Source organism: Aythya fuligula, chromosome 32, assembly GCF_009819795.1.
Source record: "Aythya fuligula isolate bAytFul2 chromosome 32, bAytFul2.pri, whole genome shotgun sequence".
NCBI classification, from domain to species: domain Eukaryota; kingdom Metazoa; phylum Chordata; class Aves; order Anseriformes; family Anatidae; genus Aythya; species Aythya fuligula.
In genome coordinates this window covers 1,096,680-1,121,956 of record NC_045590.1, presented here as the reverse complement: position 1 = coordinate 1,121,956, position 25,277 = coordinate 1,096,680, and the positions used below count along the sequence as shown (strand labels likewise).

The following is a 25,277-nucleotide window of genomic DNA, read 5'->3' as shown; positions in this document are numbered from 1 at the left end:
TCTCCTCGGGGCCCAAAAGCATCTCCAGGGGCACCCAAGAACGTCCCTGGAGCACCCAGGAACCTTCCCTGAGCACCCAAGGATCTCCCTGGAGAGCTCAAATATACAACTGGACACCCAAACATCTCCAAGGGGCACCCAAGAACCTCCTTGGAGCACCCAAGGACCTTCCTGGAGCACCCAAGGACCTTCCTGGAGCACCCAAGGACCTTCCTGGAGCACCCAGGAACCTTCCTGGAGCACCCAAGCATCTCCTCAGGGCCAAAAAACATCTCCAGGGGCACCCAAGGACCTCCCTGGAGCACCCAGGAACCTCCCCGGAGCACCCAAGGATCTCAAGAGCACCCAAGCGTATAATTGGGCACCCAAGCAGCTCCTCAGGGCCCAAAAGTATCTCCGGGTGCACCCAAGGACCTCCCTGGAGCACCCAGAAACCTCCCTGGAGCACCCAAAAGTCCCTCAGGAGCACCCAAGCATATAATCGGGCACCCAAGCGTCTCCTCGGGGCCCAAAAGCATCTCCGGGGGCACCCAAGAACGTCCCTGGAGCACCCAGGAACCTTCCCTGAGCACCCAAGGATCTCCCTGGAGAGCTCAAATATAAAACTGGACACCCAAACATCTCCAAGGGGCACCAAAGAACCTCCTCGGAGCACCCAAGGACCTTCCTGGAGCACCCAGGAACCTTCCTGGAGCACCCAAGGACCTTCCTGGAGCACCCAAGAACCTTCCTGGAGCACCCAGGAACCTTCCTGGAGCACCCAAGAACCTCCTCAGGGCCCAAAAACATCTCCAGGGCCACCCAAGGACCTCCATGGAGCACCCAAGAACCTCCCTGGAGCACCCAAACATCTCCTAGGGGCCCCCAAGCACCTTACTGGAGCACCCAAGAACCTCCTTGGAGCACCCAAACACCTCCTTTGAGCACCCAAACATCTCCCCTGACCATCCAAGCACCTTCCTGGAGCACCCAAGCACCTCCGTGGAGCACCCAACCGTCTCCCTTGGGGCACCCAAAGCACTGTGACGCTGGTGGACATGGGTCAACACGGGTCAACACGGGTCAAAATGGTTTAAAATGGGTCAAAATGGGTCAAAATGGGTCAATAAAGAGCAACGTGGGGGAAATCAGCTCAACGGGGATCAAGCACGGTGTGGGCCACCAGAGGTGAACGTAGATCAAGATTGGGTCAACACGGGACAACGCGGATTGACACGGGTCAACGCAGGGGAACACGGAGCTCCGCGGGTCAAAATGGAGCAGCGCAGAGTGCCGTGGGTCAACGCGGGTCTACGTGGGTCAACGTGGGTCAACGCGGGTCTACGTGGGTCAACACGGATCTACGTGGGTCAACGTGGGTCAACACAGATCTATGTGGGTCAACGTGGGTCAACGCGGATCTACGTGGGTCAATGTGGGTCAGCGCAGGTCTACATGGGTCAACATGGATCTACGTGGGTCAACGTGGGTCAACACGGATCTACGTGGGTCAACGTGGGTCAACGCGGGTCTACGTGGGTCAACACAGATCTACGTGGGTCAACGTGGGTCAACGCGGGTCTACGTGGGTCAACGTGGGTCTAGGTGGGTCAACACAGATCTACGTGGGTCAACATGGGTCAACGCGGGTCTAGGTGGGTCAACACGGATCTACGTGGGTCAACGTGGGTCAATGCGGGTCTAGGTGGGTCAACGCAGGTCTACGTGGGTCAACGTGGGTCTAGGTGGGTCAACACGGATCTATGTGGGTCAACGTGGGTCAACACGGGTCTAGGTGGGTCAACACGGATCTACATGGGTCAACGTGGGTCTAGGTGGGTCAACACGGATCTGCGTGGGTCAACGTGGGTCAACGCGGGTCTACGTGGGTCAACACGGATCTACGTGGGTCAACGTGGGTCAACACAGATCTATGTGGGTCAACGTGGGTCAACACGGGTCTAGGTGGGTCAACACAGATCTACGTGGGTCAACACGGATCTACGTGGGTCTACGTGGGTCAACATGGATCAGTACAGGTCAACATGGTTCAACGTGGATCAACGCAGATTTACATGGGTCAACACAGGTCAACGCAGGTCTACATGGGTCAACATGGACCATCACAGGTCAACATGGGTCAACACGTGTCTACATGGGTCAACACGGGTCTACATGGGTCAACGGGGACCAGCACAAGTCAAGGTGGGTCAACACGCGTCTACGTGGGTCAACGTGGATCAGTGCAGGTCTACGTGGGTTAACGTGGACTATCACAAGTCAACATGGGCCAACATGGACCAACACAGATTTACATGGGTCAACAGAGGTCAACACAGGTCAACAGAGGTCAACATGGGTCAACACGGGTCAACATGGGTCAACATGGGTCAACATGGGTCAACACAGGTCAACGCGGCCCATCGCAGGATGAGGTGGGTCAACATGGGGTAACACGGGCCAACACGGGCCGACACGGGCTGGGTGTGACACGGCTGTGACGTCACCACAGGCCACACCTGGGCGAGGAAGTGACATCACTACGCGGGCCGGGGCCGGTCGCTGACGTCACTGAGAGTCCAGGAAGTGACGTCATCATGGATGTAGGACAGGCCCAGCCGAAGCAGTGACGTCATCGCTGGCTGGGGATGTGACGTCACGGCCAGCTGGGGGGGTGCAAAGTGACATCACGGGCACGGCAGGAAGTGACCCAATGGGCTGTGACATCACCAGCACTGCCCCTATGGGGTTTCTATAGGGTCCGCGGGGGGGCTGGGCTGGCTGTGCCCTGTGGGGTCTATAGGGGACCCCTATATGGGCCTGCAGGGGGTGCTAGCCCTATGGGGAGCCCCGTGTGGAGTCTATAGGGGATCTCGGCCCTATAGGGATCCCTGTAAGTATCCCTAGATCATCCAGGCCCTATACAGTCTTATGGGGAGTGCAGGCCTCATGGGGATCCCTGTGGAGATCTGTGGGGGACCCAGGCCCTATAGGGTCTATAGGAAAGTCAGGCCCTGTGTGGATAAGCATAGGGACCTACAGGTGACATAGGGACCTACATGGATCCTACAGGGGTCTACAGAGGGTCCAGGACCCATGGGGATCCCTATGGGGATCTACAAGCCATATGGGCCCTATAAAGGTCTAACGGGGCTTCAGGTGGGGATCTATAGGGTATCCAGGACCTGTAAGGGTCTAGGGGAATCCCAGCTCAAAGGGTCTATAGGGGATTCAGAACCTATAGGGGGATCCTGGCGGGAGGAAGGCTTCTGCGCAGGTCTATAGGAGGACCAGGCCCTATGGGGATTCCTACGGGCCCCATAGGGGAACCCAGGCCTGTGGGGATCCCCATGGGAACCTATAAGGCAGCTAGTATCTATAGGGCCCAGTAGGGGATCCAGGCCCAATGGGGGATACCAGTAGGTCACTAAAGGATCCCAGCCCTATGGGGGTCCCTATGGGAACCCTAAAAAGGGCTGCAGTCCTATAGGGCTTGTGCAGGGTCTATAGGAGACTCCACCCAGACGGTCCCTACAGGGTTCTGTAGGGGCCTACGGGGTCATTATGGGACCTATGAGGTCCCTATGGGGCCTGCAGGGTTTGCAGGTCCCTGTGGAGGCGCCTATGGGGTTCTGTAGGGGGCTGCAGTCCCACAGGGTCCTTATGAGGCCCCTACAAGGGCCTAAAAGGGACTGCAGTCCTATAGGGCTTGTACAGGGGTCCCTAAGTGGTCTACAGGGGACTCTATCCCAGAAGGTCCCTATAGGGGTCTATAGGGGCCTACAGGGTCCTTATGGATCTCCATAGGGGACTGGGGCCCTACAAGGCCCCTATGGGGCCTGCAGGGCATGTTGGTCCCTCTGGAGGCGCCTATGGGGTTCCATAGGGGACTGCAGCCCTATGGGATCCCTATGGAGTCCCTGTGGGGTCCTCATGGGGTCCCTATGTGGTCCCTATGGGGTCTTTATGAAGTCCCTATGGGGACCCTATGGGGCCTTTATGGGGTCCCTATGGGGTTCTTATGGGGTCTTTATGGGGTCCCTATGCAGTCCCTATGGGGTCTTTATGAAGTCCCTATGGGGCCTTTATGGGGTCCCTATGGGGTTCCTATAGGGTCCCTATAGGGTTCCTACGGGGTCCCTATGGGGTCCTTATGGGGTCCTTATGGGGTCGTTATGGGGTCGTTATGGGGTCATTATGGGGTCCCTAAGGGATCTTGATGGGGTCCCTCTGGGATCCCTCTGGGGTCCCTATGGGGTCTTTATGGGGTTCCTATAGGGTTCCTACGGGGTCCTTATGGGGTCCCTAAGTGTCCCCCCCTCCCCTCCCGTCTCTATGGTGCGGGGAGCTGCCCCCTCCCCTCCCCTCCCCCTCCGCTCCCCTCTCACTTCCGCCCCGGCCCCTCCGGCGCCGGAAGTGACGCGCCGTGGCGGACCGGAAGCGGCGGCGGCGGCGCTTCGGGGGCCGGCGGCGGCTGCCGCGGGCGCGAGGTGAGTGCGGCCCCGCCCCCCGCGCGGCCCCCGCCCCCCTCCCTCCCCGGCCGCGCTGACGTCACCCGGCCGCCGGTGACGTCACCCCCGAGGCGGCCCCGGCCCCTGGGGGGGCTTGGCCGGGCCCGGGCGGTGTCCCCAGGCCGTGATGACGTCATCGGCGGTGTCACCAACCCCCGGTGACATCCCACGGAGCGTCCCCAAACGCTGATGACGTCATCGGTGAGGTCACCAACCCTGGTGGCATCCCGTAAAGCGTCCCCAGAGCTGGTGACGTCATCAGCGGCGTCACCAAGGCCTGGTGGCACCCCATAGAGCGTCCCCAACGCCTGGTGACATCCCATGAGGGGTCCCCAGGACGTGATGACGTCATCAGTGGTGTCCCCAACCCCTGGTGGCACCCCAGGAGTTGTCCCCAGGCCATGATGATGTCATCAGCAGAGCCACCAACCCCTGGTGACATCCCGTAAGGTGTCTCCAACGCCTTGGTGGCACCCCATATGACGTCCCCAACCCCGTTACTCCTCCCTCAGGTGTCCCCAACCCCTTGGTGGCACCCATATGACATCCTCAGCCTCTGGTGACACCCCGTAAGGTGTCCCCAACCCCTTGGTGGCACCCATACGACGTCCCCAACCCCTGTTACTCCTCCCACAGGTGTCCCCAGTCCCTGGTGGCACCCCATACGACGTCCCCAACCCCTTGGTGGCACCCCATACAATGTCCCCAACCCCGTTACTCCTCCCTCAGGTGTCCCCAACCCCTTGGTGGCACCCTATAAGGTGTCCCCAACCCTTGGGGGCACCCATACGACATCCTCGGCCTCTGGTGACACTCCGTAAGGTGTCCCCAACCCCTTGGTGGCACCCCATACGACGTCCCCAACCCCTATTACTCCTCCCACAGGTGTCCCCAACCCCTGGTGGCACCCATATGACATCCTCAGCCTCTGGTGGCACCCCGTAAGGTGTCCCCAACCCCTTGGTGGCACTCCATACGACGTCCCCAGCCCCTATTACTCCTCCCGCAGGTACCTGCAGACCTCGCCGACCACCCCCCGCTCCTCTCATCCGCCGTCCCCGTTGTCCCCGTTGTCCCTGTCCCCGTCGTCGTCCCCATTGTCCCCGTCGGCCATGGCGGAGGCGGTGCACTACATCCACCTGCAGAACTTCAGCCGCTCGCTGCTGGAGACCCTCAACGGGCAGCGCCTGGGCGGCCACTTCTGCGACGTCACCGTGCGCATCCGCGAGGCCACCCTGCGCGCCCACCGCTGCGTCCTGGCCGCCGGCAGCCCCTTCTTCCACGACAAGCTGCTCCTGGGCCACTCGGCCATCGAGGTGCCCCCCGTCGTCCCCAGCGGGGCCGTGCGCCAGCTGGTGGAGTTCATGTACAGCGGCTGCCTGGTGGTGGCCCAGTCGGAAGCCCTCCAGATCCTCACCGCCGCCTCCATCCTGCAGATCAAGACGGTCATCGACGAGTGCACCCAGATCATCTCCCAAAGCCGCGGCCCCAAGGTGCTGCCCCCCGCCCGCCCGCCGCCGCCGCCGCCGCCACCGCCCGCCGCCGCCGCCGCGCGCCGCAAGCTCCGCGAGCTCCTGGGGCCACCGCCGGAGCCCGAGGGCTACCTGGGGCCACCGAGCTGTCACAGCCGCAAGCAGCGGCAGCCGTTGAGGCTCCAGCTGCCGGTCAAGGAGGAGGAGGAGGAGGAGGAGGAGGAGGCGGTGGTGGGTGTCGACGAGGAAGGCTCGGTGCCGCCGGCGCCGTTCCCTGCCGAAGAGCCGCCGTTTTTTGGTGCCCCCGAGGTCTTCTCCGACGCCTTCCTGCCGCCCTGGCCAGGCGAGGACGGGGGCAAGGTGGGACCCGAGTGCGGCTTGGAGGCATCCGGACGGGGTTCGGCCTTCGGGGCCGAGGTGGCGCCGGCGGGGAACAGCCTGGGGTTCGCCCCCGCGGTGCCGCCGCTCTACGAGGAGGGGAGCACGGAGGAGGGGACGAGTGGCGGCATCCCCTCGGTCCCCAAAGTGCCGCGGGCCGGTCCCTCGCGTCGCCCCGAGCCGTCCTACCAGTGCGGCCACTGCCAGAAGACCTTCAGCTCCCGCAAGAACTACACCAAGCACATGTTCATCCACTCCGGTAAGGGGACGCGGTGGGGACACGGGGACAAAGCGGGTCTGAGGGTCGATACCCTGCCACCAGGGGGTTGAGGGCATCACGGGGACATGGGGGCAACGGTGACATCCAGGGTGAGGTGACGAGGAACGTGTGCTGGCCCACGCTGCTCCACCTCAGTTGTTCCTCACCCGCGTTGACCTGTGCTGAGCCGTGTAAGACTTCTGGTCAATTCTGATCCACGTTGGCCCACGTTGAGCTCGTTGATCCTCGTTGATCCTTGTGACTCAGCGTTGACCCACCGTGCTCTGGAGTTGATCTCTCGGTCCACGGTGATGCGTCGATGTGTGTCGAAACACGTTGACACTCCACGTTGAGCTATCAGCCTGGGTTGACTTGTGTCACTCTGTGTTGACCCACAACGACCCGTGTTGATCTGTGTTGACGTATGTTGAGCTGTGTAGACCCGTGTTGATTCGTTATTGTCCTGATCTGTTGACCCACCAAGCCCCATGTTGATCCATGTTGACGTATGTCATTCTGTGACAGTCCGTTGACCCATGTCACCGTGTTGACCTGCTGACCCACAAAGCCCTGTGTTGCACCATGTTGGCCCACGCTGTCCTGTGCGATGTGTGTTGACCTGTGTCAATCCATGTGGACCGTGTCACTGTTTTGACCTGTCGCTTCACGTTGCTCACATTGATCTGCGTTGACCTGTGCTGCTCTGCATTGACCCATCTCACTCCGCATTGACCCATTTCACTCCGCGTTGACCCATCTCAATCCATGTTGACCCATCTCACTCCGTGTTGACTCAACTAGCTCCGTGTTGACCCATCTCACTCCACATTGACCCATCTCGCTCTTTGTTGACCCATCTCAATCCATGTTGACCCATCTCACTCCTCATTGACCCATTTCACTCTGCATTGACCTATCTCAATCCATGTTGACCCATCTCACTCCACGTTGACCCACCTCACTCTGCGTTGACCCATCTCACTCTGCATTGACCCATTTCACTCCGCATTGACCCATTTCACTCCGCGTTGACCCATCTCAATCCATGTTGACCTATCTCACCCACATTGACCCATCTCGCTCCGCGTAGACCCATCTCACTCTGTTGACCCATCTCACTCCGTGTTGACCCATCTCACTCCACGTTGACCCATCTCACTCCGCATTGATTCATCTCACTCCATGTTGACCCATTTCACCCCGCGTTGACCCATCTCAATCCATGTTGACCTATCTCACTCCACATTGACCCATCTCACTTGTTGACCCATTTCACTCCGCGTTGACCCATCTCAATCCATGTTGACCCATTTCACTCCACGTTGACCCATCTCAATCCATGTTGACCCATCTCACTCCGTGTTGACTCAACTAGCTCCGTGTTGACCCATCACACTCCACATTGACCCATCTCGCTCTTTGTTGACCTATCTCAATCCACGTTGACCTATCTCACTCCACATTGACCCGTCTCGCTCCACGTTGACCCATCTCACTCCGCGTTGACCCATCTCACTCCATGTTGACCCATCTCGCTCCGCATTGACCCATCTCACTCTGCGCTGACCCATGTTGACCTGTCATGCCCCACGTTGACCCGTTTGTCTCTCCACAGGCGAGAAGCCCCACCAGTGCTCCATCTGCTGGCGCTCCTTCTCCCTCCGCGACTACCTGCTGAAGCACATGGTGACCCACACGGGCGTCCGCGCCTTCCAGTGCAGCGTCTGCTGCAAGCGCTTCACCCAGAAGAGCTCCCTCAACGTCCACATGCGCACCCACCGAACCGAGCGCTTCCAGTGCCGCCTCTGCACCAAGGGCTTCTCCCACCGCACCCTCCTCGAGCGGCACGCCGCTGCCACCCACCCCGTGCCACCACCGGGACCGCCGCCAGGGCCGCCACCGCCTTGAGCCGCGGCCGAACGCCAAGGACACGGGCACCGGACGCACTCGCGTGGCGTGAGGGTGCCGCGGGGGCTCTTTGAGCACTTTGGGGTGAAAACCTGGAGGACTTTGGCCTGGATGGACAGATGGAGGGACACGGGGTGTGTCCCGCTCGTCCCATACCCAACCAGGATGCGCTTCCCGATGATGGGGTTCCCGTGCCCCCGGGATGGGGTTCCCGTGCCGCCGCGGCTGGTCGGACGCGCTCCGTGGCGCTGGCGGGTGGTGAAAATCAACAGGCGGGTTTTATGGACTTGTTTAGTGCCGTTAGTGCAGTTATTTTCCCTAAAAATTCCGCCCCCCCTCTCCCAGTTGCTTGTCTGTGCGTGAATGGTGGGTGCCAGCAGGGCTGAACCGTGGCCACCACGGAAGGGCCACGGCAGCAGCTGGCCACGTCACGGGGTCTCCCCGAGTCTTTGCAGTGACACCGGGTGCCAACGGGGCCAAATTATGTCCTGGTGGCCACCGAAGGAGGGCTGCAGAAGCCATCGGGCCACGTCGTGGGTCCTCCCCACGTCTTTGTGGCCGCGTTTAGCCCCACTGCCACCTCTGGTTGCCCACGTGGCTTCTCCAAGAGCCAACGGGGGGTGCCAGTGGGGCCAAATCACGTCCCCGTTGGCCACACCGTGGGCCCTCCCAGTTCCTTTGTGTTGACAGCGGGCGCTGATGGGACCCGACCACATCCGTGGCCACCACAGAAGAGCTGAGTGGCTGCTGGCCACGTCACGGACACATCCTGAGTCTTAGCCATGATGGCGGGCACCAAAAGGGCCAACCCACATCCCCGTGGCCACCAAAGAAGGGCTGCGTAGCCATTGGCCACCTCATGAGTCCTCCCCTTTGTGGCCACTGTTGTCCCCAGTCCCGTGGCCGTTTGCCCGCGGGGGTTCCCCACAACAACGGGCATCGCTGGGGCCAAACCACGTCCCCACGGCCACCCCAGAAGGGCCACGGGAGCCGTTGGCCACATCACGGATCCTCCCCGAGTCCTTGTGTTGACGATGAACGCCCCGTGGCCACCACGGAAGGGCTGTAGGAGCCACTGGCCACATCACCGATCCTCCCGAAACCTTTGCGTTGACGACAGGCAGGGCCCAACCACGTCCCCAAGGGCCACCAGAGAAGGGCTGGAGCAGCCACGGGCCACGTCCCGGCTCTTCCACAAATCCTTCTGTCGGCGACGGGCACCAGGAGGGCAAACCCCGTCCCTGCGGCCACCGCAGAACCACCACCGCCTCCTCCCCTCGCCCCGGGGAGCCCCTCAGAGCCCCCGGCGCACGGCTCCGAGCGCCGGGCCGGGTCCCCGCTGGGTAGCGTGGAGGCGGCGGTGACGGACGAGGTGGGAAGCGCGGCTGAAGGTTTTGGGGCAGTCGGGGCAGCGGTAGGGCTTCTCACCGGTGTGGGTGCGCTGGTGCTCCACCAGGCGGGAGCTCTCGCTGAAGCGTTTGTCGCACTGGCCGCACTGGAAGGGCTTCTGGCCGCTGTGGAGGCGGCGGTGCTGGCTGAGGTTGGAGCTCCAGCCGAAGCGTTTGCCGCAGGCGCCGCACTCGTAGGGCTTCTCGCCGGTGTGGGTGCGCTGGTGCTGGAGCAGGTTGGAGTTTTGGGTGAAGCTCTTGGCGCAGGCGCCGCACTTGTAGGGCTTCTCGCCCGTGTGGGTGCTGCGGTGCCGCATCAGGTGCGAGCTCTGCCCGAAGGCCTTGCCGCACTCGGTGCACTTGTAGGGCTTGCGGGCGCTCGTAGGGGGCGCGGGGGGCAGCCCCCAGGGCCACTCCGGCCCGAGGGGGGGTGGTGGCGGCAGCGGGGACGTCGCCAAACCCTCGGGGGCGGCCACCTCGGGGGTCTCCGTGGGGTCTGGGGGAGGACAGAGATGGGTGTTGGTGTGGGGAGCGTTAATCGCTCCTCCCCGAGCTCTAATTGTACCCCTGAGCTGCCTAATTGCCCCCTTGATCGCCCAAATTGCCCCCCAATTGCCCAAATTGCCCCCTTGATCACTCAAATTGCCCCCCAATTGCCCAAATTGCCCCCTGTTCACTCAAATTGCCCCCCGATCACCCCAATTGCCCCCTTTCAAGCCCTCAAGGCCTTGACTTTCATCTGGAGATGGTTGTGAGGAGCGCAACCCAACCGGGACGTGCTGGTTGGTCAAACGGAACCATTTTGGGGTTGGGGTCAGACCAGGGCTGGGGCCAGCCGCAAACCCCCTGCCCTTCCGTGCCCCCCACCCCATAATACGCGTTTGTAACCCCCCCCCCGGGGCAGGACTCACCTTTATGGCCACTGGGGGGTGTACCCCCATCAAGATCCCGGTCCCTGAGCTGCTTTTCTGGCTGCTTCATGGCCTGGGGGGAGAATTTGGGGAGGGGGTTATGAGGGGAGGGTCTCAGCACTTGTGTGATTCCCCCCCCCATGCCCAGAGAGAGGACCCTGCTTGGAATGGGGGGGCAGGGTGGGCTGAGGGGGGGGAGATGGGGCCGGGGGGGTCCTAGAGGGGTTCTAGAAGGGTCTGGGGAGGGGCCAGGGGGTCCTGGGGGGTTCTAGGGGGTCCCGGGGGGTTCTAGGGGGGTCTTGGGGGGGGTCATAGAGCTGGGGGGGGTCAGGGGCTCCCTGAGGTGTGCGGTGGGGGGTCCTGGGAATGAGGGGAGCCCGAGGGGGGAACGAGCCCGGTTTTGGGGTCCTCCCCCCAAATCCCCCCCCCCCCAAATCACCTCAAGACCGCGGAGCCTCCGCAGACACCGCCCCGCGCCCCCGGAAGCACTCGGGGCCCACCAGGGGCCGCTCTGTGCCGCTTGGAGGACCCGGACTCGGTGGTATTAACCCCTTCCGTACCGCTGCCCCCACTATCGCCCCCTATCATACCCCAATTTCCCCCCCCCCGGGGGTGCAGGGGACACCCGCCCCTCCCATATATGTTATACAGGGGTGTTTAAGGGCAGTTTTTCCCCTTTTTGCAGCTTTTTGCCCCATTTAGGGGCCTGGTGCTGCTCCCACCCGCACATCCCCAAGGGATGGGGGTCTCTGGGCCTGAGGCTGCTTGGAGGGGGGGGTCTGGGGGCAGGTTTGGGGGGTCCAAACCTGGGTCGGGGTGTCCGGAGCTGCCTGCGGGGTGTCCCCAAGGCTATCGGTGTCCCCAGGAGCGCGTGACAAGCGGTGTCCTCGCAGCAAGGGGCAGAGTTAAGGGGATTCTCCTCTCTCCACCTAGGACGGGCTGGGAAGGTTCCTGGTGGCACCGGGGGCCCCTTTTCGGTGTCCCCAAAAGCTTCTCGTGTCCCCACGTGCACGTGGCGAGGCCACAAGCGCTGGCAACAGCCCCGTGACGATGGGCAGAGCTAAGGATATCCTCCGAGCCTTGCGTTTCGGGGATCAGGGAGGTGCCCAGAGGCGAATTTGGTGTCATTCGGTGCTTTTTGCGGTGTCCCCAAGCGGTTCGTGCGCGTGACAAGACCGGGGCGCCGGCGGCGCTCCCCTTCCACCTGCAGGCTGACGGGCAGAGCGAAGGGGCTTCCCGACGTCCGTTTTTTGGGGGGATTTTGGCGTCCCCGGTGCCGCCGGCCCCGCGCCCCCTCTCCTACTTGTGCCCCCGCTGGTGCGTGACGAGGCCGGAGCGCTGGCGGAAGCGTTTGCCGCAGCGCGGGCAGGGGAAAGGCTTCTCCCCGGTGTGGATGCGGCGGTGGGCGGCCAGGTGGGAGGCGACGGCGAAGGCTTTGCCGCAGTCGCCGCAGGCGTGGGGCCGCTCGCCGGTGTGGCCGCGGCGGTGCAGGGCCAGCGCCGAGCTCTGGCTGAAGCGCTTCCCGCAGTGGGCGCAGGCGAAGGGGCGCTCGCCGGTGTGGACGCGCCGGTGCACCGCCAGGTGGGAGGCGACGGCGAAGGCTTTGCCGCACTCGCCGCAGGCGTGGGGCCGCTCGCCGGTGTGCAGGCGGCGGTGGAGGCCCAGGGCCGAGCTCTGGCTGAAGCGTTTGCCGCAGTGGGCGCAGGCGAAAGGGCGCTCGCCCGTGTGGACGCGCCGGTGCACCGCCAGGCGCGAGCGGGCGCCGAAGGTTTTGCCGCAGTCGGCGCAGCGGTGAGGGCCCGGCGGCGGCGGCGGCGGCGGCGGTGGGGACGCGGGGACGGCGTCGTGCTGGCGGCGGGGGGTGGCAGGGGTAGGAGGTGACGGCGGCGGGGGTGGTCCTGGGGGTGCTGCGGAGAGAGGGGAGGAGGTGAGGAGGGGGCACGGGGTGGTGGGGGAGCGGGGGGGGGGCGCGTGGGGTGATGGGGGGGGTGTGGGGTGGGATGGGGGAGGTGTAGGGTGGGATAGGGGGCATGTGGGGTGATGGGGGGCGCGTGGAATGGGATGGGGGGCGCATGGAGTGGGATGGGGGAGGTGTAGGGTGGGATGGCGGGGACGTGGAGTGGGATGGGGGGCACATGGAGTGATGGGGGGCGCGTGGAGTGGGATGGGGGGCACGTGGGGTGGGACAGGGGGCATGTAGGGTGACGGGGGGGCACATGGAGTGGGATGGGGGAGGTGTAGGGTGAGATGGGGGGCACGTGGAGTGGGATGGGGGAGGTGTAGGGTGGGATGGGGGGCATGTGGAGTGGGATGGGGGAGGTGTAGGGTGGGATGGGGGGCACATGGGGTGGTGGGGGGCGCGTGGGGTGATGGGGGGTGTGTGGAGTGGGATGGGTGTAGGTGTAGGGTGGGATGGGGCACACGTGGAGTGGGATGGGGGGGGTGTAGGGTGGGATGGGGGGGACGTGGAGTGGGATGGGGGGCACGTGGGGTGATGGGGGGCGCGTGGAGTGGAATGGGGGGCACATGGAGTGGGATGGAGGAGGTGTAGGGTGAGATGGGGGGCACGTGGAGTGGGATGGGGGGCATATAGGGTGATGGGGGGGCACATGGAGTGGGATTGGGAGGCAGAGGGACATGCAAAGCGACATGAGGGACACGTGGAACGAGATGGGGGACATGCAGAGTGACATTGGGGACATGTGGAGTGGGGTGGGGGACACGTGGAGTGGGATGGGGGAGGTGTAGGGTGATGGGGGGGACATATGGAGTGGGATGGGGGGCACGTGGAGGGGGATGGGGGGCAGAAGGACATGCAAAGTGACACGGGGGACACGTGGAGTGATACGGGGGACATGCAGAGTGACACTGGGGACACGTGGAGTGGGATGGGGGACACAGAGTGACACAGGGGACACGGAGGGGTAAGACAACATGACGTGGGGGGGCAGGAGATGTACAGAGTGACATGGGGGACGTGCCAAGTGACATGGGGACACGGAAGGACACACAGAGTGATGTGGAGTGGTGTGAGGAGAGCGGGATGTGACACGGGGACACGTCTGCTATGCCACGGAGGGGCAGGGAGGGGACATGGGGGGGGCGTGGAGGGATGTGGGGACCCAGAGGGGACATCGGGGAACACAAAGGGGACACCCAGAGGGGACAGGCAGGGACATGGGGGCACCAGGACACAGTGGTGGGCCTGGGGGGAACTGAGGGGGGGACACAGAGGGACGTGAGGGGACACGAGGGGACAGGGATGCTCACCTGGAGGGACGAGGGTAGGACGCTGCCCTGGGGCCACCAATGTCCAGGGGCCTTCGGCCACGAACATGGTGCCTGTGGGGACACCGCTGTCACCCAGTGCTCCCAGTAACCCCCCCCAGTGCTCCCAGTAACCCCCCTCAGTGCTGGGTGCCACTCTGCTGGCATGGAGAGGGGACACCCAAGGGTGACACAAGCCCTGGGGACACCTGTGAGGGCCTGGGAATGGGGGACCAAGGAGCCCCCAAACTGGGAATGGGAGAGAAACCCCCCTCAAACGGGTAACAGCCCCCCAGCTGGGAACTGGGGAGCGGGAGACCCTCCAAACTGGGAACAGGGGACACGGCCAGACTTTAAATCTCCCCCCGGCAATGGGGTCAAATCCTTTTTATGGGGTCAAATCCTTTTTATGGGGTCTTCACTCACAAGCACGCGGCGGCGAGCGCTTGGGGAACCTCGGAGCTCCTTTGGGGACCCGCGGGCTTCTCCTGCGGGGCTGGAATCGGGTGCAGGACCCGCTGAGAAGCAAAAAGGGAGCAGAATGAGGCGGGGGGAGGCGCGGGGGTGGCACAGGGGAGGCGGGATGGGGCAGGATCGGGGTTGGCCCGGCCCGGCTCTGGGCGAGGGCGGTGGTTTTGGGGTGGCAGCGGGAGCTGGGCCTGCCTCAGGCCGCTGCTTAGGGTTGGGTTGTCTGCGGGCAGCCTCATGCCAGGCCCAGGGCCTTGAGCAGGGCCGGGCCCAGCCCCATGTCAGGACCCAGCCCCACATCAGGGCAGGGGCTCGGCCCTGTCCCCGTCCCCGTTCCCATCCCAGGGCCTGTCCCTGTCCCTGTCCCCATCCCTACCCCAAGGCCCTACCCCTGTCCCTGTCCCCATCCCAGCCCCAAGGCTCTGTCCTTGTCCCCATCCCAAGCTCCTGTCCCCATCCCAGGCCCCGTCCCAGGCCCTGTCCCCATCCCAGGCCCTGTCCCCACCCCAAGGCCCCATCCCAGGCCCTGTCCCCATCCCAAGGCCCCGTCCCAGGCCCTGTCCCCCTCCCAGGCCCCATTCCTGTCCCCGTCCCCATCCCAAGGCCCCATCCCGGTCCCAGGCCCCCTCCCAAATCCTCGTCCCCGTCCCCGTCCCCATTCCGTGCCCCCCCCCTCCTCATTCCCCCGCCGCCGCCGCCCACCGCGGCCAAACCGGAGTGACTCCGGAGCAGCTGCGAGGCGCCTGAGGTGTTCGCCGAGCTGGTTGGCTCCGAGAGCTGTCAATCAGCGCCGCCCGCCCGCCTTCTCGACGATTCCAAGCGCGGATTGGCTGAGCGCCGCGTCCGTCTTAAAGGCTCCGCCTCCCCTGAGGGGAGCCGACTGCTGATTGGCCCGCGGCCCACCCCCGCGGTTTCTAGGCCACCCTCTCGGTCTCTAAGCCGCAGCTGCCCTCACACCGTGGGAGCGAAGCGCTCGGAAGGAGCGGATTGGATCCCCGCGCCGTCAATCCTCAACACCCACCCTTCCAATTGGCTCACCGTTCCACCTCCCCACCCTGATTGGCCAACACCCCACTTTAACCCCTCCCCCTCCTTCCCTCCGCCGCCATCCCGCCCTCACCCCCCATTGCTTGCCGGGCCTGTCAATCCCCTCCTTATCCCCTCCCACCCCGCTGGGAGCCGCCGCTGATTGGCTGGCGGCGCGGCGAGCCGCTTCCGGCGCCTGCTCGCGGGTCCCCCCGCTGAGGGGGCTGAGGGGGGCGGCGGCCGCCATGTCGAGCCCGGCGAAGCGCCCGGACGCCTCCGACCTCCTGGAGCGCTGCGGCGGCTGCCGGGAGCGCCTCAGGGCCGCCAGGGAGCCGAGGCTGCTGCCCTGCCTCCACTCGCTCTGCCGACAGTGCCTGCAGCCCGGCCCGGAGCCGGCCGCCGCCAACGGGGGGCCGAGTGAGGGGGCAGGTGAGGGTGATTGGGGGGGGGCTGGGGGGCGATTGAGGGGAGTTGGGGGGAAATTGGGGGGGCTGGGGGGTGATTGAGGGGAGTTGGGGGGCAATTGGGGGGCAATTGGAGGGGCTGGGGGGCAATTGGGGGGGACTGGGGGGCAATTAGGGGGAGCTGGGGGCAATTGGAGGGGCTGGGGGGCGATCGAGGTGAGTTGGGGGGCAATTGGGGGGGCTGGGGGGCAATTGAGGTGAGTTGGGGGGGCTGGGGGGTGATTGAGGTTAGTTGGGGGGCAATTGGAGGGGCCGGGGGTAATTGGGAGGGGCTGGGGGGCAAGTGGAGGGGGCTGGGGGGCAAGTGGAGGGGGCTGGGGGGCAGTTGGGGGGGCTGGGGGGCGATTGAGGGGGCTTGAGGGGCAATTGGAGGGGACTGGGGGGCAATTGGGGGGGATGGGGGGCAATTGGGGGGAGTTGGGGTGGCTGGGGAGTGATTGGGGGGGCTGAGGGGCAATTGGGGGGGCTGGGGGGCAATTGAGGTGAGTTGGGGGGGCTGGGGGGTGATTGGAGGGCTTGGGGGGCAATTGAAGGGGGCTGGGGGTAACTGAGGTGAATTGGGGGCAATTTGGGGGGGCTGGGGGGCAATTGGGAGGGGCTGGGGGGCAATTGGGGTGAGTTGGGGAACAATTGGGGTGAATTGGGGATGCTGGGGGGTGATTGAGGGGGTTTGAGGGGCAACTGAGGGGGCTGGGGGCGATTGGGGTGAGTTGGGGGGCAATTGGGGGGGCTGGGGGTTGATTGAGGTGACCTAGGGGGCAATTGGGGGGGGGCTGGGGGGCAAGCGGAGGGGGCTGGGGGGCAATTGAGGTGACTTGGGGGGCAATTGGAGGGGCCAGGGGTAACTGGGGGGGCCGGGGGCAATTAGGGTGAGTTGGGGGCAATTGGGAGGGGCTGGGGGTCAATTGGTGCAGCGGGCAATTGGGGGGGGCTGGGGGCAATTAGGAGGGGCCTGGGTGGCAACTGGGGGGTAACTGAGGGGTTCGGGGGGGGGGGAATTGGGTAGGGTAAGAGAGGCCGGGGGTTAATTGGGGGGGGCTGGGGAGCAATTAAGGGGGCACTTGGGGGGGGCAATTGGTACTGGGGGGGGTAAGAGAGGATGGGGGGGCAACTGTAGGGGGACAATTTGGGGGTAGGAGACTGGGGGGGCAATTGGGGGGGGGGGGTCAGGAGGCTTTGAGGGGGGATAATTGTGGGGGCAGAAGACCCGGGGGACAATTGGGGGGGGCAGGAGACCCCAAAATGAAACGGGGAGGGGATGGGGGGCACCCAGGAGGTCCTGGGGTCTGATGGGGGGGGGGGGGGGTGGTGGTGGCAGTGTCCCCCCCCCCCCCCCCTTGACGCCCCCTCCTCGTTGTCCCCTCAGTGGTCAACTGCCCGGTGTGCAAGCAGCAGTGCTACCTGCAGGACGTGGTGGAGAACTACTTCCTAAAGGACAGCCGGCCCGAGGCAGCCGCCGACAGCCAGGCCTCCACCCAGGTAACGTTAATTAATCGTTAATTAGGGTGTTAACGAGCTCGGGGAGCCCCTGACCCCCCCCCCACTCCCCGCAGTGCTGCACCAGCTGCGAGGACAACGCGCCGGCCACCAGCTTCTGCGTGGAGTGCTCGGAGCCGCTCTGCGAGACCTGCGTGGAGGCTCACCAGAGGGTCAAGTACACCAAGGACCACACGGTCCGGGCCGCAGGTTTGTCACCCTATTGTCACCCTTTTGTCACCCCGTTGTCACCCTGTTGTCACCCTTTTGTCACCCCGCTGTCACCACCTGTCCCCACGCGGTGCCCTCACGCCCCCGGGCTGCACCCGGAGGCGTTTCTATCCCATCCCAGCCACCGGGCAGGTTTGCTACGGCCTTGCTCGGTGACGTCACGGTGACATCAGGGTGACATCGCGGTGACATCGCGGTGACATCACCCCCACAGGCAACACCCGGGCCAAGGAGGGCGAGCACGCCGTCTACTGCGCCGTGCACAAGAGCGAGCCGCTCGTCCTCTTCTGCCAAACCTGCGATGTGCTCACCTGCCGGGACTGCCAGCTCAACACCCACAAGGACCACCAGTGAGTTAATGAACCGCCCCTTAATTAAGCAAAAAGGCTGAGTAATTAGTGCCTGGACCAGCCGGCTTGTTAGCGCTTCGAGCCCCAGGTTCCTGGGGCGTTAGATGGCTGAAATGTTTATTTTTTGGCTCGAATAACTCCTATCACTGAGGCCATGTAGTGCTTTAAGTGTGTTTTAATTAGTAATTAAGAGGATAAATAAACACATAAATTGCTTCGTTAACTATTAAGGCAAATTTTAGTTAGTTGATCACCTAATTATTATCAACTTTTAAGTAAAAAATGAATTTTATTATTAGCTGATTTTGCAGTAATCTTATTCCCGAAGAGATTGACCAAGGAATATATTTTTTTTGTTAATTCCCAGTTTTAACTGAAAAATATGCTGCTGAACTGATTAGTTAACTTGTTAATTAGCTAATTACTTTGTCCTGGAGGATTTAAATAGTTTTTTTTGGGTGGGGGAGTTGTTAAGGTGGGGTTTTGGGGAGGTTAAATCGGGTTTAGGTTTTAAGGAGGTGGAGGTGGCTGGTTTGTCAGCCATTAAAAAATGAATTTAATAATCTTAGCTAATTGAATTAATTAATTTTCAGTTAATAACTCGTTAGTGGTTGAGTTGCCTGGTTAAATTGGTGATTAATTTGTGTCTAGATGAGCAGATAATTAGTTTTATTCATTAACCAGTTGATTAGGGGTATTAAAAACAGCATTGATACATGGGGCCAAATACAATTAATACAAATAGGTAAATATTTGTGTTTTTTGTGTTTTTTTTTTGTTTTTTTTTAGCTCAGCCCCCTTAACCCAAACAAACTGTGCGTTTCAATGGCTAATTAATAAATTAATGAGGAAGTTAGGTAATTATTCAGGGGGTTAACTACAGCTCTTGCTCCTCCGCTGCGCGCCCAGGAGCCGTGGGGTCACTGGGGCCGATTCTGGCCTCTCCGGCTGGGGCTGGGCTTGGTTTTGGGGGCGTTTTTGGAGCTCCCAGCCCCTTTTCTGCCCCCCATCTTTCAGGTACCAGTTCCTGGAGGACGCGGTGAGGAACCAGCGCAAGATGCTGGCCACGCTGGTCAAACGCTTGGGCGACAAACACGCCAGCCTCCAGCGCTCCACCAAGGAAGTGCGCAGCTCGTACGTGCCCCCCTACCCCGTTGGGATGAATATTTGGGGTTATTTGCCCCCCGGGGGGGTATTATTTCCCCCCGGGGGGGGTTATTTTCCCCCAGAGGGCCTCGTTTCCCCCCCTCCTTCTCATCTTTTCCCCCTCTGGCAGCATCCGGCAGGTGACGGACGTGCAGAAGCGGGTGCAGGTGGACGTGAAGATGGCCATCCTGCAGATCATGAAGGAGCTCAACAAACGCGGCAAGGTGCTGGTGAGCGACGCCCAGGTGAGCCCTTCCACCCCCCCCACGCCCCCCGCTTCTCCCTGCGCCCCTTCCCCGCCTTCCCCCCGTGTTCCCCCTCCCCGCAGAAGGTGACGGAGGGGCAGCAGGAGAAGCTGGAGAGGCAGCACTGGGCCATGACCAAGCTGCAGAGGCACCAGGAGCACGTCCTGCGCTTCACCTCCTGGGCCCTGGAGAGCGACAACAGCACGGCGCTGCTGCTCTCCAAGAAGCTGGTGAGCTGCTGGGGGGGGGAAATCTGTCCCCAAACCGCCCCCCCCAGGGGTTAACGGGGGGGTCTTGGCCTCACGGTGTCACCCGGATTCTGCTCTGAGGTCCCTGGGGGCTGCGGTGGGGTCTTGGGGTCGTGGTGGGGCCCTTGGGGGTGATGGGTGGGTGATGCTGTGTGGCCCCGCGGTGTGACAAGTGGCCCTGGGGGGCTGCCACGTGTCCCCTTGGGGTCCCCACAAGGTGACGAGTGGCCTTGGGGGGCAGCCACGTGTCCCCTTGGGGTCCTCATGAGGTGACAAGTGGCCTTGGGGGGCAGCCACGTGTCCTCTGGGGTCCCCACGAGGTGACAAGTGGCCTTGGGGGGCAGCCACGTGTCCCCTTGGGGTCCCCACAAGGTGACAAGTGGCCTTGGGGGGCAGCCACGTGTCCTCTGGGGTCCCCACGAGGTGACAAGTGGCCTTAGGGTGCTGCCATGTGTCCCCAGGAGGTGATAAGTGGCCTTGGTGTCCCGCCACACGTCCCCTTGATGTCCCCACGAGGTGACAAGTGGCCCTGGGGGGCAGCCACGTGTCCCCCCAGGATCCCCACGAGGTGACAAGTGGCCTTGGGGCACTGCCATGTGTCCTTCTGGGGTCCCTACAAGGTGACAAGTGGCCTTGGTGTCCCGCCACACGTCCCCTTGATGTCCCCACGAGGTGACAAGTAGTCCTGGGGGGCTGCCACGTGTCCCCTTGGGGTCCCTACGAGGTGACAAGTGGCCTTAGAGTGCTGCCACGTGTCCCCACGAGGTGATAAGTGACCTTGGTGTCCTGCCACATGTCCCCTTGGTGTCCCCACAAGGTGACAAGTGGCCTTGGGGGGCAGCCACGTGTCCTCTGGGGTCCCCACAAGGTGACAAGTAGTCCTGGGGAGCTGCCACGTGTCTCCTTGGGGTCCCCACGAGGTGACAAGTGGCCTTAGGGTGCTGCTATGTGTCCCCACGAGGTGATAAGTGGCCTTGGTGTCCTGCCACGTGTCCCCTTGGTGTCCCCAGGATGTGACAAGTGGCCCTGGGGGGCTGCCACATGTCCCCCTAGGGTCCCCACGAGGTGACAAGTGGCCTTGGGGAATGCCATGTGTCCTCCTGGGGTCCCCATGAGGTGACAAGTGGCCTTAGGGTGCTGCCACGTGTCTCCTTGGGGTCCCTACAGTGTGATGGGTGCCCTTGGGGCTCTGCCACTTGTCCCCATGGGGTCCCCACGAGGTGAGAAGTGGCCTTGGGGTGCTGCCACCTGTCCCCTTGGTGTCCCCACAAGGTGACAAGTGGCCCTGGGGGGCTGCCATGTGTCCTCCTGGGGTCCCTACGAGGTGACAAGTGGCCTTGGTGTCCCGCCACACGTCCCCTCGATGTCCCCACGAGGTGACAAGTAGTCCTGGGGGGCTGCCACGTGTCCCCTTGGGGTCCCTACGAGGTGACAAGTGGCCTTAGGATGCTGCCACGTGTCCCCACGAGGTGATAAGTGACCTTGGTGTCCTGCCACATGTCCCCTTGGTGTCCCCAGGATGTGACAAGTGGCCCTGGGGGGGTTGCCACGTGTCCCCTTGGTGTCCCCAAGATGTGACAAACGGTCTTTGGGCGCTGCCACGCGTCCCCTTGATGTCCCCACAGCGTGATGGCCCCCCTGGGGGCCCTACCACCTGCACCCACCCCCTCGCTGAGGTCCCCCCGTGGTGACCACCCCCCTCCCCGTGTCCCCGTGTCCCCCCCCCCCCAGATTTATTTCCAGCTCCACCGCGCCCTGAAGATGATCGTGGACCCCGTGGAGCCGCAGGGCGACATGAAATTCAAGTGGGACCCCAACGCCTGGACCAAGAGCGCCGAGAGCTTCGGTGGGCGCCCCCCCCACTTAGGGGACGCCTTTTTTGGGGGACAAAAATGCGGGGGGGCTCCCTGCTGACCCCCCCCCCCCTTCTTCGCAGGCACCATCGTTTCGGAGCGCAGCCTCCCCCCGCCGCCCCTCAGCCCCCAGCCGCCGGCCGCCAGCCCCACTGCGGGCCCCTCGCAGGTACCCCTGGGGTGGGGGGGGGGACACAAGGCCCGGATTTATTTTTTTGGGGGGATTTTGTACCTCTGCGTGCCCCCCCCTCGTTAACTGTCCCCTTTTTTTCTTCGTTTTCAGGTTTCCCCTCACACCACGGTGGTCAGCGAAGGGCAATACGCCCCCAGCCCCCTCCTGCGGCCCCCCGAGGGACCCCAAATTGGGGACAAGGCCGGGGGGGGGCCCCCCGGCGACCCTCAAGAGGGTGGGGGGGGGCTGGGGACGCCTCAATTGCCCTCGGGGACCGAGGAACTGGGCTGTCCCAACCTGTCCCCTCCCCACCTTGACCCTCAGGTGACCGAGACCCCCAGGGACGCCGGTGCGGAGCTGGGTGAGCGTGGGGGTGACACGGGGGGGGGAATTTTGGGGGGGGGGGGGCGAGGAGGAGGAGGAGGAGGAGAGGGAGGAAGGCCCTGACGTGGATTTTCTCAGCAGGCAACTCCTCTCCTGAAGCTGCTGTCACGGGAACGAAGCGGTGAGTGGCCTTTGTCACTTAGTGTCCCCTCTGTCACCCCCTCCCGTCCCATTTTTTTCTTGGGGGGGGTCGCCCAGGGCCCCCCCGAGGTGCTTTCACCTCCGGGAAGGTGCCCTGATGGCCCCGCCCCCCCCCCCAAACTGCTTCAGGAGAAAACGTGGGAGTCCCCCCGGGGAGGAGAAGTTCGTTAAGAAGCTGCTCGTTAAGCGGTAACGAGGAAAAATTAGAGGGGGGGGGGGGAGATGGGGACAATCAGGACACCCCCTGCTCCCCCTGCCCCTTGTGTCCCCTCATGGGGGGCAGCTGGGGCCCCCCCCACCCTTCTTGTCCCTTGTCCCCCCCCCTCCCTGAGGCTCCTGTGACCTCCGTGTCCCTGTCACTTCCTCCTGGGGTCCCCCCATCCCTTGTTGTCCCCCCCCTTTGTGCCTGGGGGGGTGTCTGGGACCCTCGGGGGGGTGTCTGGGACCCCTGGGGGGGTGTCTGGGACCCCAAGGGGGGGTTGCTGAGCCCCCAGGGGGGGGTTTTCTGGGCCCCCCTGTCCCTTGTGTGCCCCCCCCCAATTCCTGGGGCTATCAGGGGGGTGCCAAAAGGGTTCTACCCCAACCAAATCCTCCCAAAGCCTTCAGGACCCCCCCCCAAAATCCTAAACCCCCCCCCCCTCCCACGCCAGCAGCCACCCCCCGGGGGATTTGGGCCCCCCCCTCCTGCGCAAAGTGCCTCGGGTCAGCCTGGAGCGCCTGGAGCTGGACCTGGCGGGGGCGGCTCAGCCCCCTTCCTTCCGCGTCTTCCCCGGCACCACGGCCGAAGAATTCAACCTCATCATCATCGAGAGGGGGGGGGCGCAGCCCTGGGCCCCCACCCCCCCCCCCGCCACCGCCTCCTGCTATCAAGGTGAGCGTCCGTCCGTCCGTCCGTCCGTCCTCGCGTCCTTTTTGTCCCCCCCCCCTATTTTTTTTTTTTTTTTTTTTTAACCCCTCGCAGGAGGAGCAGCAGGAATCGCCCATCGGGGACGTGAAGCCGCCGGGGCTGCCCCCCGAGCACCCTGGGGTGCTGCCCCCCCCCCCCCAACCCCCGAAATCCCCCCCCCCGCCGCCGCCGCCCCCCCCAGGACCTCCCGCAACGTCTCCTGCTGCCGCGTCTGCTGCCAGGCCGGCGCCGTGGTGATGTGCGACCTCTGCGAGCGCTGCTACCACCTCGACTGCCACCTCCCCGCCCTCCACGAGGTCCCCGGGTACGGCTGGGCCTCGGGGATCCGCTGGGATCCACCCTCGTCCCCTCCCCGGCTCCCCTGAGATCCCTGGGATCCGCTCCTGCCCCCTGCTCCCCGGCCCCTTTTGGGGTTCCTCGGGTGTGGGATCCTCCCTGCTCTGGGTTGCCCGCCTGGGGAAGGGGTTGATCTCAAGGGATCCGCTCCCTGGATCTTCAGGGATCCCGATCTTTTGGGATCCTGTCTCTTCAGGAGGGGATTCCCGGCCTGTCACAGATCCCCTGGGTGCTCGCTGGCCTCTGGGATCCGTCTCTCCCCCCACAAATATGATTTTTTTTCCCCCAATCTTGAGATCCTCGGTGACTGCTGGAGCCAATCCCATGGATCCCTGGGGATCTGCTCTTGATCCCCTGTGGGGGGCTGACTGCCCCCAGCGCCCCAGGGATCTGCTTTTTGGGGTCCATGTGGGAATCCACCCCTCAAACCCCCCCACAGCGGGGATCTCTCGGCCTGCTGATCCCAAAATCCTGCGGGGAGCCGCTGAATCTACCCCAGCTGGGGCTCTGCTCTTCTTGGGATCCAGCTGGGGATCTACACACCAACCCCATATCATTTGGGATCCACTGCTGGGATCCCCGCGGGGAGCCGGGCATTTCTTTACGGGCAGGGGAGCTGCTCCCCGCGGGATCCACTCCCCCCCCCAGCTCCCAGCAGGGAGCGAGCTGGGCGCGGTGGGATCCACCCGCTCCCCTCACCCGATCCCTCTGCGATCCCACAGCCACGACTGGCTCTGCCTCCTGTGCCAGGACCCGGCGCCCCCCGGCGAGGACCTCGCCCCCTCCTGCCCCGGCCCCACTGAGGAGCAGCCCCCAGCCCTCTGCCCCACGGACCAGCGGGTGGGTATTTCCGGAGCGGGATCCGAGGGATCCCACGCCGGGAAAGGGATCGAAAGGGATCCATTTGACCTCTTTTTCTCCCCCCCACACACAGAAGTGCGAGTACGTCCTGCTCCAGCTGCTCTGCCACGAGCCCTGGCGGCCCCTGCACCGCCTCTCCAGCTCCCTGGTGAGTCCCGCGCCCCTCGGGGATCCGCTGGGGGGGATCCACCCGCTTGGAATCCACCTCCCTGCTGTTCCTCCCCCCATTTTTAGGAGGGCTGCGATGCCATCGACCTGACCTTGATCCGCGCCAAGCTGCAGGGGAAGCTCTCCCCGGGCTACGGCCACCCCGAGGAGTTCGCCCGCGACGTCTGGCGCATGATCCGCCAGTTCAACCGCCTGACGGAGGTGGGGAGACCCCCGACGCCCCCCTGGGGGATCCTAAAAGGTTCTGCCCCCCCCTTTAATCCCCTAATTTCCCTCCTTTTCCCCCCCCACCCCATCCAGGATAAGGCGGACGTGCAGTCCATCCTGGGCCTGCAGCGTTTCTTCGAGGAGCGGCTCAGCGCCGCCTTCGGCGACCGCAAGTTCTGCGCCGCCCTCGAGTCCCTCGGCCCCCTGGATGGGGCTGAAGGGTCCCCGCCTCCCCCTCCCACCCTCCTGGCACCCTAAAACCCTGCCCTTTTAACCCGGGGAGGGGGGATTTTGGGGCTGGGGGCGCGGAGCTGGCGTCCTCAGGGAGCACGGCGAGGAGGGAGAAGGGGGTGACCCCGTTCCCTTTACCCTGGGGGTGTCCCTGTCCCCCCCCTCACCCTGTTGTTTGCGTCTATTAAAGAAATAAAGCCATTTCTCAGCCTCCTTTGCGTCTTGGGGCAGGATCCGGCCCTGGGCTCTCCCCTTTTTGGGGTCCCCCCATTTTTAGGGTCTCCCCTTTT

The 25,277-nt window shown here is 63.7% G+C and overlaps 3 protein-coding genes and 1 long non-coding RNA gene across 4 annotated transcripts; 2 read left to right on the top strand and 2 right to left on the bottom strand.

Moving 5' to 3' along the window:
• Positions 1-5,549: 5,549 nt before the first annotated feature.
• On the top strand, positions 5,550-8,793 carry ZBTB45 (zinc finger and BTB domain containing 45). Its single transcript, XM_032205082.1, has 2 exons — positions 5,550-6,599; positions 8,215-8,793. The coding sequence occupies exons 1-2, from the start codon at positions 5,603-5,605 to the stop codon at positions 8,505-8,507; spliced, it is 1,290 nt and encodes a 429-aa protein (XP_032060973.1). The 5' UTR covers positions 5,550-5,602; the 3' UTR covers positions 8,508-8,793.
• Positions 8,794-8,851: 58 nt separating this feature from the next.
• LOC116500184 (zinc finger protein 835-like) lies at positions 8,852-12,633 on the bottom strand (the record flags this gene model as incomplete). Its single annotated transcript, XM_032205100.1, has 2 exons — positions 8,852-10,273; positions 12,110-12,633. Coding segments are annotated over 2 exons (996 nt in total), but the record flags the coding sequence as incomplete, so codon positions are not given.
• A 10-nt stretch (positions 12,634-12,643) lies between these two features.
• LOC116500162 lies at positions 12,644-14,896 on the bottom strand. The gene is made up of 3 exons (XR_004254270.1): positions 14,500-14,896; positions 14,077-14,148; positions 12,644-12,713 (listed from the first exon to the last, which is right to left on the bottom strand). It is a non-coding gene; the product is annotated as an uncharacterized LOC116500162 (long non-coding RNA).
• A 901-nt stretch (positions 14,897-15,797) lies between these two features.
• Positions 15,798-25,082, top strand: TRIM28 (tripartite motif containing 28; the record flags this gene model as incomplete). Its single annotated transcript, XM_032205099.1, is given in 20 exon segments — positions 15,798-15,996; positions 17,398-17,510; positions 17,585-17,717; positions 17,953-18,088; positions 19,106-19,222; positions 19,365-19,479; positions 19,563-19,709; positions 21,459-21,573; positions 21,664-21,749; positions 21,864-22,113; positions 22,215-22,257; positions 22,407-22,466; positions 22,928-23,105; positions 23,107-23,148; positions 23,239-23,319; positions 23,322-23,488; positions 24,243-24,360; positions 24,455-24,529; positions 24,616-24,750; positions 24,850-25,082. Coding segments are annotated over 20 exon segments (2,475 nt in total), but the record flags the coding sequence as incomplete, so codon positions are not given.
• Between the last annotated feature and the right edge of the window lie 195 nt (positions 25,083-25,277).